At 42.7% G+C, this 13,658-nt stretch overlaps 1 protein-coding gene across 1 annotated transcript in view; it reads left to right on the top strand.

Annotated features, from left to right (window-relative positions):
* Window positions 1-2,454: 2,454 nt before the first annotated feature.
* The window catches only part of LOC134984779 (gastrula zinc finger protein XlCGF17.1-like), a 42,559-nt gene continuing 31,355 nt past the window's right edge, over window positions 2,455-13,658 (top strand). Inside the window, exon 1 of the mRNA XM_063950272.1 lies at window positions 2,455-2,635. Coding sequence (XP_063806342.1) covers window positions 2,455-2,635 — 181 coding nt within the window. The remainder of the gene's footprint in view (window positions 2,636-13,658) is intronic.

Raw genomic sequence — 13,658 nt, forward strand, 5'->3', positions numbered from 1 at the left:
AAGGTTAAAATCAAGACATATACAACATATACCACAAGTGCACTGAAATAATAAGTGTGATTAAAGATTAAAATATGTGTCCGCGTGTCTGTTCTTATATCCAATTATATAATATTGCTCACAATATTTACTCAGTCTGATAATCGTTGTCAGCAATTGGTCTTCATATGTTCACATGACCATTTGTCAGTATTTATAATGTCTGGAGTATCCCACTCCTATGTTTATAATTGTAGCTGACAATATGATTCCAATGGTGTCTGTAATATTCACACTGTGTATATCTTATATTTTAGGCTTGGTGGTCTGTCTTATTTCCCACTTCTGATATAGTACTTTAATCACACTTAAGTGGATCACACTCAGTCTGTACACTTTTATATACTAATATGCAACTTTGTCAAGATGGAGTATCATTCATTACATATATATAGTTTGTTCAGTATTGGATGCATCTTTCCTGAGCCTTCTAAAGAGCATTCATTGGGAATACAGATTTTTCTGCCTAAAAATTGACACATTCGATATCTTGGTTGGTACTTGTGTATAGATAATTATTATAAACAGTGTAAGTAGGTTACAATGTACCAATATCTCTATATAGTTATATTACGTGCGCTCTCCCTCGGGGAGGGAGAAGAAAAAGAGACTCCTTGGACTGGAGAGAAGAACCCAGGGAGAGGAGGAGATACAAATAACTCACTCCAAAGTATCTGGAAGGGAGAAAATGGATGACCTCAGAATCATCAATCTGACAGAAAAAAATTTGACAACCGAACAGATCTCTGTTTTAAGTAGAGGTTTATCCTTCTCACCGACACAGACTATGGATAGGTTTGAATGTGAAAAAGATCTGCAGCTATTTATTAGAAAGATCCTTCTCAAGAAGTTTTTCATTAATCAAGAACTTCAAAAAGAGATATCTGGACGAAACTTTGTCGATACAGACGAATTAATGGCCTTACAAATCCTGGAGGATCTGTCCAATGAATCAGCTGCGGTGGTTACATCTCAAGATGCTGTCAGAAATAAATCATTAATAAGATCAAAGTCCAAATTCTTTCCAGATACTAGTCTTTGACCCCAAGTAGAAGTGTTCCAGAAATTAGTCTCCAAGGATTTGGATGTACTATTCAGTCATCATAAATGTCATGACGACAACCTAAGTCCTTCGGAGCGATCTGCCCTAGACAAAATATCTAAATGGCAAGATATTATAATCAAACCCTCTGACAAGGGGGGGAACGTAGTCTTGTGGCCTAGGAACATGTACTTGGATGAGTTGAATAGACAACTGAACGATGCTAATTGTTATAAACGACTCAGCTTCAACCCTACAATCAAATTTCTGGGTAAATACAATAGCATGATTCAGAGTGCCTTTGACAATGGAGTCATTAATAAAAAGGACTTGGATTTTCTGACAGTGATCAAACCCAAGACTCCCACCATGTACCTATTACCTAAGGTACACAAAGATGAAAAGAAACCACCCGGCAGACCCATCCTATCAGGAGTTGGTAGCCTAACCGAAAAAGCGAGTACCTTCGCAGATTACCATCTCCGCAAACATGTTATAGCATTACCTTCTTATATCCGTGACACAATGGATGTTCTAAATCGATTAAATAATCTCAGTGTCAATCCAGGAGTGTGGCTTGCCACATGCGACGTAGAAAGCCTCTACACCAGCATTATCCATGATAAGGGGATCGCAGCTACCAAATATTTTCTGAGTATGGAGACCCATAATGAACTAAGTGACTTCATCATTGAATTATTGGAGTTTATCCTCCTCAAAAACTATTTCACCTGTAACGAGTACCCCTACCTCCAGGTGAGGGGCACCGCTATGGGGACAGCTTGTGCCCCTACGTATGCCAACCTCTACCTGGGGTGGTGGGAAAGGGAGGTAGTATTTCAGGAAGTCTTTGAAAAATATACAGACAATATATTGATATATCTTAGATATATCGATGATATATTGATACTGTGGGAAGGACCATTGAGAACATTGAAAGAATTCATTGAAATCTTGAATATCAATGACCTCAACCTCAAATTAACCCTAGAGGCTAGCCAGACTTCCATCAATTTCCTCGATATCTCTATACACATCAATGATGAGGGAAATATCTCAACTGATCTGTATAGGAAACCGACAGCGACAAACAGTGTCCTACACTCAGAGAGCTCCCATCTTCCAGCTACTATTCAAGCAATACCCAAGGGAGAACTACTGAGGATAAAAAGGAACTGCTCCAGTGATGAGGCTTTTCATGTCAGACAGAATGAACGTCTCCAAACAAGAGGTTATAGTAAGAGACTCTTAAATCGTACGATCAGAGAAGTGAGTACGTATGAACGAGATACCTTACTAAAACCCAAACAAAGAACCCACGAGAAGAACCCATAAGATTTGTGGGCACCTTTAACGCTCAGTGGAAAGGGATCATGAATAGCTTGCAAAAGCACTGGCCCATACTCCAGACAGATAGAGATTTATCTCTAGCTTTACCTACAAAACCTCAAGCGAGTTGGAGAAGGTCCAGGAATATAAAAGATCGACTTGTCCATAGTCATCTGACCAAAGCCACAGATAAAAAATCTAAATCAATGGGTTCGATGCCTTGTGGTAACTGTAAAGCCTGTGTGCATATGGTTCCCACAGATCATTTTTTCGATAAATTTGGCAAAAAATGGCCAATCTCTCCCAAAATTACGTGTACAACTGTGGGAACCGTTGATCAGTTAGAATGCCCCTGTCATAAAAAATACATAGGGAAGACCATCAGACCTCTGAAGGTCAGGATTTTAGAGCATATTGGAAGCATACGCAATGCCAAAAGGGACACCTCCAACTTCAGAACCCTACAACCTGTAGCGAGACACTTCCTCAGTTACCACAATAGCGACCCAAACGGTCTCAAGGCCTTTGGTCTGTGACATATACAGTTGGGGATACGCGGTGGAGACTTGGATCAAGAATTACTCCGCTTTGAGCCCAAAATTATTTTCCTGCTGGATAGTCTATATCCTAATGGACTCAATGCATCCAACAGCTATATACCTTTTTTAGCTTAAAGAACTTCTCCGACAGTAGTCAATTTGCCTGATAGTGGATCTATTTCCATAATGAGTTTAGATAATCCAATCAGGCAAAACTACTAGACACATGTATTGATGCTAAAGCTAATCCATTCTCTGTTACTATTATCATCCTCTGTCTTTTGAAATACTCATTACATTTGATTTTCAACTCTTGATATATACCATACCAGTGATAAGCACTTATGAGTCAGTATGTTTCTATTTCCCTTACTATCATTCTAATATTTGATTTCAGTTATCTATGTCATTTTGTTAAGATCCAAATGAGACATTATGATCACCCGAAAGAGTGAAACAATAATATGATCTCTACATCTTTGACAGACAATATACCAAACTTTAAGGTTATTTCATTTTTTGATTTATTTCAATACTATTATGTCCAGTTTTATCCATTATTATCTTTAATAGGTCCAAAGCCAGATAAAGAAATATTTACTAAAACATAACAAACAATAAATACGGCCTCACCTTGAGAATTCACCCTCAATGGATATCTATATTGTAGATTGAGTTATTAAAAGTGTTTTTTCGTCACTTCCTTTCCTTATTAGTCCCCAATACGTATGCACTCACATTTTTGTCACGGTTATGTTTAGTCACATCCACACTATTTGCTGCTTGTCCTTTCCCCCTCCTCTCCTTTTTTTTTTTATAATTTATTAATAGGGGGTCCTAATCCACATTATACTCTTTTGCCTCCCCATCACTTTTATTTCTCTCACTTCAGGATATCTTCGACACCACTATACTTTCACTTTTACTTATGAGGCTTGTAGAATTCAACTATAATACAGCAGACCATACCACATTACAATTGAGATACTGATCTGATTCCCTTGGACTGAATATTTATAAATAATACTAAATGTATATTATAAAAAAAAATTCTGTGCACAATAAAGATAATTTTTTCCATTATTACCTAGTATCACTTAGGAGTACCCTAAAACCATGTTTTTATTCATCATAAACAATATCAATATGATTTTTTATGTATATAACTAACAATATAAAGTAGAAGGTAATAGTCTCTACTCCTTGAAATTAATGGGACATATGTGACGAATATATATAATAGGATCAGATAGTATGAGCGCAAATCACAAGGTGAAAGTTTTTCTATATATGTAGAAAGTCCCGTGGAACTATAAGTCCAAAGATAAACTAGGGACAATGTTCCTCAAATTCACTGACTGCCAATAGCATTTGATGGACGACCCTTGTCAGTGTGCACTTCTGGGATTTCCAGCTGTCGCTTCCCCAATGATACCCGATCCCGGACGGGTGGTGGTCCTGCCAAAAAGATTGAAGAAGCAGGGAGCGCCAATAGTGCATTAAAAGAGTAAAGGTATTTTATTTAAAAAATCCAAATTGGTGACAAGTAAAACCCGTACCATAAAAGGCGGTCAAACCACCGCTCGTATAACCGGCATAAGATTTAGCCACTGTGTAAAGCAGCATTCTTTAATTCCAAATCCAAATGTCAGACCACGCCCATACGCGTTTCGTCATTCGACTTCGTCAGTAGGCCTGGTCTGCCTCATGCAGTTCTGACACAGCTGAGCATCAACTGTCCCTGTATCAGCTCTCTGGTTCCGGCGCCCAGTCTCCCGTTCCACCTCTCTCTGGTTCCGTAATACCACTTCTATCCAGTATGATCTACGGTCTACCGGTCCCGTGCCTGTGCGCGCAGTGCCGCACAGGCACGGGACCGGAACCAGAGAGCTGATACAGGGACAGTTGATGCTCAGCTGTGTCAGAACTGCATGAGGCAGACCAGGCCTACTGACGAAGTCGAATGATGAAACACGTATGGGCGTGGTCTGACATTTGGATTTGGAATTAAAGAATGCTGCTTTACACAGTGGGGTAAATCTTATGCCGGTTATACGAGCGGTGGTTTGACCGCCTTTTATGGTACGGGTTTTACTTGTCACCAATTTGGATTTTTTAAATAAAATACCTTTACTCTTTTAATGCACTATTGGCGCTCCCTGCTTCTTCAATATTTTTGGCATATATAATAGGATATTCAATTAACTTGATGATTCTTTATTTTATATACTGATGTGACATACTGCACTCAGCAAATGACCAACATCATACAATGGATGACATTCTGTGATAAACTTCCCTCATATTTACCTACCTGGTATAGGAAACGACCTATATTCAGCATATATAGTATGTAGCAAGAACCTAGAGAATGTGTTTATCATACAGAGTACAGGGTAATACTGACGATGGACATGTATACCAGCAACAATACCTTAAGCAAAAGCATATGTATATGATGTGAGACGAATCATTCCGAGTGTCCCAAACTGGATTGAATCAGTAGAATCGAGGATACCAAAAGATGGACTGCTCTACTAAAATGTAGTATATGTATACTTCAACTGAATTATCATTATACAGAGGAAGGGGCACGAATAATCAGTAGTGTCCGGGAACGCGATGCGGCTATCAGCCGTCACCATGGAGACCAAAGTGTACCGTGATTGGCTACATGGAGCATGTGACCGCAAATGGGGCACAGTGATTGGCCAGCTACCACACGTGACCAGTCAGATTACACTGATTGGCAGACGGCAATAGCTCAAATATCATGCCAGGAGAGGCACTCTGGTTCAGCCCTGACGAAGCTGTCAGAGTAACGGCGGAACACGCGTGTGGGCAGCGTGTGTCCGCGTGTCAGTCTATGTCCTTGCTCATAAACCAATTGAATGTATAACTAAGTTCTGATTATGTGATTAGTTAGATTCCAATGGTATCCACAGCACTGAATAGCAGACAGACGGATAAATTGTGACCGTGTCGGTCAGTCTATCTATGTCAGTGAGAAAGCAGTAATTGACAGAGCTGTGGCTTATACAGACAGAAAGGCAACAATGTTTCACAGTTGATTCTCCAAGCCACCTGTTAGTCAGGAGGAGATATGTATGATACAATCTAACCAATGCCAATAGAATAAACGCTACAGTTTCAATCTGTGCAGCAGATACAGAAACATTATAAGAAACATACCCTATAATCTATGCTGTTTGAGAATTATCAGCACAGATAATAAAACATATTTTTGTCTCCAGAGGTAGCAATTAAGCTAGCAAGGTTCTAATTATAAGTGTGTGGTCATTTATAATTCAATAGGCATGTGGAAACACTTCTGATACAACTTAATGAATGCCAATGGATAAAGTGCTGCAGTATTAACTTATGCAGCAGGTATATTGATACTATAATAAACACCTCAGAACCTGCACTTTTTGATTAACAATTAGCTTAGCTAATTCAACATATATACACCTTGAGTGGTAGGAATATAAACCACCATTATATAATTTATTATTAATAACCAGCTGGCCCTCTATAATTGACGGGGGACATAATTATCCCTATCTAATTCAGATACATTTAGTCTGTCAATATAGGAGGTGTCACCTTTAAGAGGGGTACTGCAGCACAGTATACTGCTGCACATTTATAATACCTATGTTGAAGTGTGAGGAAAGTACTCACTCTCACTATAGGAATGGCATGTCTCCTGATATAATTATCCTACATGACTACAGAGAGTCTCATTAAAATCAAGAGCACACGTAATATAACTGTATAGAGATATTGGTACATTGTAACCTACTTACACTGTTTATAATAATTATCTATACACAAGTACCAACCAAGATATCGAATGTGTCAATTTTTAGGCAGAAAAATCTGTATTCCCAATGAATGCTCTTTAGAAGGCTCAGGAAAGATGCATCCAATACTGAACAAACTATATATATGTAATGAATGATACTCCATCTTGACAAAGTTGCATATTAGTATATAAAAGTGTACAGACTGAGTGTGATCCACTTAAGTGTGATTAAAGTACTATGGCCCTCATTCCGAGTTGTTCGCTCGGAGTTTTTCATCGCATCGCAGTGAGAATTCTCTTAGTGCGCATGCGCAATGTTCGCACTGCGACTGCGCCAAGTAACTTTACTATGAAGAAAGTAAGTTTACTCACGGCTTTTTCATCGCTCCGACGTTCGCATTGTGATTGACAGGAAATGGGTGTTACTGGGCGGATGCACGGCGTTTTATGGGCGTGTGGCTGAAAACGCTACAGTTTCCGGAAAAAACGCAGGCGTGTCCGGAGAAACGGTGGGAGTGCTTGGGCGAACGCTGGGTGTGTTTGTGACGTCAGCCGGGACCGAAAAGCACTGAACTGATCGCACAGGCAGAGTAAGTCTGAAGCTACTCAAAAACTGCTAACTCGTTTGTGATCGCAATAATGCGCATACATCGGTCGCACATTTAAGAAGTTTAGATTCACTCCCAGTAGGCGGCGGCTTAGCGTGTGTAACTCTGCTATAATCGCCTTGCGAGCGAACAACTCGGAATGAGGGCCTATATAAGGAGTGGGGAATAAGACAGACCACCAAGCCTAAAATATAAGATATACACAGTGTGAATATTACAGACACCATTGGAATCATATTGTCAGCTACAATTATAAACATAGGAGTGGGATACTCCAGACATTATAAATACTGACAAATGGTCATGTGAACATATGAAGACCAATTGCTGACAACTATTATCAGACTGAGTAAATATTGTGAGCAATATTATATAATTGGATATAAGAACAGACACGTGCACACATATTTTAATCTTTAATCACACTTATTATTTCATTGCACTTGTGGTATATGTTGTATATGTCTTGATTTTAACCTTTATGTTTCGTCTATACTCGTAGTCTGTGTGTCAGTTATCATCACACTATTTTAATTTGACACTAATAAAAGTTAAATTTTAATAATTTTTCAGAAGGTTGTGATAATCATGTCACCCTCCTTCCTGTGCATCGACAAATACAGTCCTTTTCTCTTTTTCTTCTGCAAACTTAAGAAGTGTCCTGGGGCCACTCCTAAAAGGGGGGGTACTGTCACGATACGGGTACTGAGACACCATTCTCCCTTCTGGATGCACGTCCTCCATGGGCCTCTTCTGCCGCTCCTGTCTCGCTGACCACCGTGCGCCGCTCTGCGCATGTGATTCTGCTACTGCGGCCTTCATCGCCATTGTTGCACCTTTCCTATAGTACTTAATTCCCCTTCTTTGTGTGTTCATGGGCGCAGCCATGTTAGACTCCAGTCACATGAAATTATTCCTCCTATCCATGGTGCTGGAGCCTTGTCATAATTGCCTGACCAATCCCTGCTATGCAGCAGGTATAAATATCCTGTCTAAGCTCCCATAAGATTGTCAGTGCTTCCATTGTCATCAGTGATTCCAGCCTGCAAGCTTCACTACAGACTTTCTCTTGCAATTCCATCCTGCAGTTCAGCCTGACTTCCCTGGTGATTACACTCTGCAGTGTAACCCGACTTTCCAGTGATTAACCCTCTACAGCCTACTTTGATTCCTGAGTTTGAACTTTTGCTTTTCAGTAACCATCCTTCATTCCTCAGTTACCAGCGCACTCCAGCTTCATTACTCATCTTCCAGCGAACCCCAGCTTCATTACTCATCTTCCAGCGAACCCCAGCTTCATTTATTGTTTACAGAACTTTCCTCCATATTCCAGGTTACTGGTCTTACCAAATGTGCACCTAATTATCACGTGTAACTTTCTATTGTTTTTTTGCACGTTATTTGACTTTTTATTTAATAAAAGCACTTAAGGCATTTCCAGTTGTCGTGGTCACGCCCTCGGGCATTCATTGCTGCTGTCATTACGCATGTCCAGGAGTCACATAGCTCCTCCTAAGTTCAAATACCCGTCAGCCCTTACAACTGAGGCTCCCAGTCACGGTCTCCAACCCTAAGTTGTGATACATGAAAGGCACAACTCAGTCTTGTTGCTACCGAAGATCTTTCCTCCGGACCATATCCTCTCTAATCTATGAGATACTGGAGATGACCATACCTCTTGCGGAAGTCAAGAAACTTATGAACCTCAAATTCCTTATTTTGAGCAGCTTGAACCTTGGGAGGTTAAGGGAAAGCTTTCCGAAAATGATTTAGTACAAGAGGCTTTAGCAGAGAAATGTGAAAGGCATTGGTAATTTTCAAATAGGGAGGCAGTTTCACCTTGTAAGAAACAGGATTCAACACTCTTTTAATAGGATACGGACCGATTAATTTGGGAGCAAACTTTTTGGTAGGAACTCTGAGTCTGAGGTCTCTGGTGGATATCCAAACACGATCTCCCACTTTGAGACTAGGAACAACCCTATGTTTCCGATCAGTGTAGGTCTTTTATTTCTGGGAAGTCATAAGTAGCACCTTATGAATTTGTCTCCAAATCTTAGTGAACTGACGAAGAGCGGATTCAGCAGCAGGAACTTCAAGAGGTGGAAGAGATTAGAAGGAAGGAACTTGTGGATGAAAACTATAGTTAATGAAGAAAGTAATGGAATTGGTAGAAGAATGATATAGATTATTGTACGCAAACTCAGCAAATGGGAGGTAGTCCATCCAGTCTTCCTGAGCAGGGGACAAGAACGTCTGTAAGAAAGTTTCCAGATCTTGGTCGACTCTCAGTCTGTCCATCAGTCTGGGGATGGTAGGCTTAAGAGAAGTTCAACTTGATTCATAGGACAGAGCTGAGAGCTTTCATGAGAACTTGGTGACGAATTGAGGACCCTGATCAGAAACTATTTCCTGTGGAAGGCCATGCAAATGAAAAATCTATGAGAAAACAATTTGGATAGCTGAGGAGCAGAGGGAAGACCGGTGAAGGGTATGAAGTGAGCCATCTTCGAAAATCATTCCACAATGACCCAAATGGTGTTGTGCCTCCTGGAGACTGGCAAATCGGTTATGAAATCCATAGAGATGCTAGTCTAAGGCTTTTGAGTTGTTGGAAGTGGATGAAGAAGACCCGAGGAAGATGTTCGTGGACTTTTATGTTGAACACACTTGGAACAGGCTGCTACAAATTTAAAGACATCCGTTTTAAGATGAGGCCACCAGTAGAATCACTAAATGAACTTGAGAGTCTTAAGACCACCAGCATGACCCATGAAAGATGAAGAATGAGCCCACATAAGCAATTTCCTGCAAAATTTTGGTGGTACAAAAGTTCTCCCCGGAGGAGGTAGAGGAACAGTACGAGTTGAAGCAAATGAAGCCAGATTCAAAATAAACAATGGGTTTAAGCCACCATGGAAGGACTTGGAGGAGAAGACGGAATGGGTGAAGATTCTGAATGATCAGGACTGGGGCTCAATGTTATTTGATTAGGGGAGAAGAAAAGGTCTCAAGTCAGTTTGAGAGGTATCCTGTTGAGGACGAGGTTTAGCTTTCTTATGAGATGATTTTCCAGCTCTGCCCATTCTTCAGCATAACATTACGGAGATTAGAGAACAAGGTCAGGAGGTCAGTAGCAACATAGCAGAAGTATTGAAGTGTGGAAATAGGGAGACATCAGTGAGCAAAGACCCTCAGTGGCCATCGGTTACAGAAACATTGTGAGGTCAGTTGTTTATGGGTAATAGCAAGAAGGTGCCATCCTTGAGCGGTAAAGTAATTGATAGGAGCCAGCAACTGGAGTCTGCTACTGTCCTGGTCAGACTTAGACTTAGACTCAGACTTAGAGAGACTCATGTTTATACTGGCGGGGGTAGGACTGTGCCGCAGCAATTTATGCCCCTAATCTGCCAGTCCTATAAGGGTTCATGCTGCCCAGGGCGCCCCCCCCCCCCGCGCCCTGCAGTGCCTGTGTGTGTGGGAGCACGGCGCGCAGCATTCCCGCCCGCTGCTCGGTACCTTTCTAGTCTTTCTAAGAAAATAGATAGGGCCGAAATCTGGACCTTTATGGACCCTAATTTTAGGCCCATAGTCACCCCTGACTGTAGGAAGTGCAGAAATCGACCCAGCTGGAATTCCTCCGTTGGGGCCTTCCTGGCCTCACACCAAGCAACATATTTCCGCCAAATCCGGTGATAATGTTTTGCTGTCACATCCTTCCTAGCTTTTATCAGCGTAGAAATCACTTCATCCGGAATGCCCTTTTCCGGCGTTCAACCGCCATGCCGTCAAACGCAGCCGCGGTAAGTCTTGGAACAGACAGGGCCCTTGCTGTAACAGGTCCTGTCTGACAGGCAGAGGCCATGGGTCCTCTGAGCTCATTTCTTGTAGTTCTGGGTACCAAGTTCTTCTTGGCCAATCTGGAACGATGAATATAGTTCTTACTCCTCTCCTTCTTATTATCCTCAGTACCTTGGGTATGAGAGGAAGAGAAGGGAACACATAATCCGACTGGTACACCCACGGTGTCACTAGGGCGTCCACAGCTATCGCCTGAGGGTCCCTTGACCTGGCGCAATATCTTTTTAGCTTTATGTTCATGTCCATCTGTGGTCGTTCCCACCAATTTACAATCAGTGTGAAGACTTCTGGATGAAGTCCCTCTCTCCCGGGTGGAGGTTGTGCCTGCTGAGGAAGTCCGCCTCCCAGTTGTCCACTCCCGGAATGAACACTGCTGACAGTGCTATCACGTGATTCTCCGCCCATCGAAGAATCCTTGTGGCTTCTGCCATCGCCATCCTGCTTCTTGTGCTGCCTTGGCGGTTCACATGGGCGACCGCCGTGATGTTGTCTGACTGAATCAGCACCGCTTGGTTTTGAAGCAGGGGCTCTGCTTGACTCAGGGCGATGTAAATGGCCCTTAGCTCCAGTATATTTATGTGTAGTGAAGTCTCCTGACTTGACCACTGCCCTTGGAAGTTCCTTCCCTGAGTGACTGCCCCCAATCCTCGGAGGCTTGCATCCGTGGTCACCAGGACCCAGTCCTGTATGTCGAATCTGCGGCCTTCGAGAAGATAAGAACTCTGCAGCCACCACAGCAGAGACACCCTGGCCCTTGGGGACAGGGTGATCAACCGATGCATCTGAAGATGCGATCCGGACCATTTGTATAACAGATCCCACTGAAAGATCCTTGCATGGAATCTGCTGAAGGGAATTGCTTCGTATGAAGCCACGTTCTTTCCCATGACTCGCGTGTAATGATGCACCGACACCTGTTTTGGTTTCAGGAGGTCCCTGACCAGAGATGACAATTCCTGGGCCTTCTCCTCCGGGAGAAACACCTTCTTCTGTTCTGTGTCCAGAATCATGCCCAAGAACAGCAGACGCGTCGCAGGAATCAGCTGCGACTTTGGGATATTCAGAATCCAGCCGTGCTGTTGCAACACTTCCCGAGATAGTGCTACACTGACTAACAACTGCTCCTTGGACCTCGCTTTTATAAGGAGATCGTCCAAGTACGGGATAATTATAACTCCCTTCTTCCGAAGGAGTATCATCATTTCGGCCATTACCTTGGTAAATACTCTCGGTGCCGTGGACAGACCAAACGGCAACGTCTGGAATTGGTAATGACAGTACTGTACCACAAACCTGAGGTACTCCTGGTGAGGTGGGTAAATGGGGACATGCAAGTAAGCATCCTTGATGTCCAGCGACACCATAAAATCCCCCTCTTCCAGGCTTGCAATAACCGCCCTGAGCGATTCCATTTTGAACTTGAACTTCCTTATATAAGTGTTCAAGGATTTTAAATTTAGAATGGGTCTCACCGAACCGTCTGGTTTCGATACCACAAACATTGTGGAATAGTAACCCCGTCCCTGTTGAAGGAGGGGAACCTTGATTATCACCTGCTGGAGGTACAGCTTGTGAATAGCCGCCAGTACTACCTCCCTTTCCCTGGGAGCAGCCGGCAAGGCTGATTTGAGGTAACGGCGAGGGGGAGTCGCCTCGAACTCCAGCTTGTATCCCTGAGATACAACTTGTACAACCCAGAGATCCACCTGTGAGCGAACCCACTGGTTGCTGAAGTTCCAGAGACGTGCCCCCGCCGCACCTGGCTCCACCTGTGGAGCCCCAGCGTCATGCGGTAGACTTAGTGGAAGCAGGGGAGGATTTTTGTTCTTGGGAACTGGCTGTTTGGTGCAGCTTCTTTCCCCTACCCCTGCCTCTGGGCAGAAAGGATGCGCCTCTGACCCGCTTGCCTTTCTGAGGTCGAAAGGACTGTACTTGATAATACGGTGCTTTCTTAGGCTGTGAGGAAACCTGAGGTAAAAAAGTCGACTTCCCAGCTGTTGCTGTGGATACGAGGTCCGAGAGATCGTCCCTAAACAATTCCTCACCCTTATAAGGCAAAACCTCCATGTGCCTTTTAGAATCAGCATCACCTGTCCACTGCCGAGTCCATAATTCTCTCCTGGCAGAAATGGACATTGCATTAATTCTGGATGCCAGCCGGCAAATGTCCCTCTGTGCATCCCTCATATATAAGACAACGTCCTTTATATGTTTTATGGTTAGCAAAATAGTATCCCTGTCTAGGGTATCAATGTTGTCTGACAGGGTATCAGACCATGCTGCTGCAGCACTACACATCCAGGCTGAAGCAATAGCAGGTCTCAGTATAGTTCCTGAGTGTGTATATACAGACTTCAGGATAGCCTCCTGCTTTCTATCCGCATGCTCCTTTAGGGCAGCCGTATCCTGAGACGGCAGTGCCACCTTTTTTG

This window comes from Pseudophryne corroboree (genome assembly GCF_028390025.1).
Source record: "Pseudophryne corroboree isolate aPseCor3 chromosome 3 unlocalized genomic scaffold, aPseCor3.hap2 SUPER_3_unloc_8, whole genome shotgun sequence".
Taxonomy (NCBI): Eukaryota; Metazoa; Chordata; class Amphibia; order Anura; family Myobatrachidae; genus Pseudophryne; species Pseudophryne corroboree.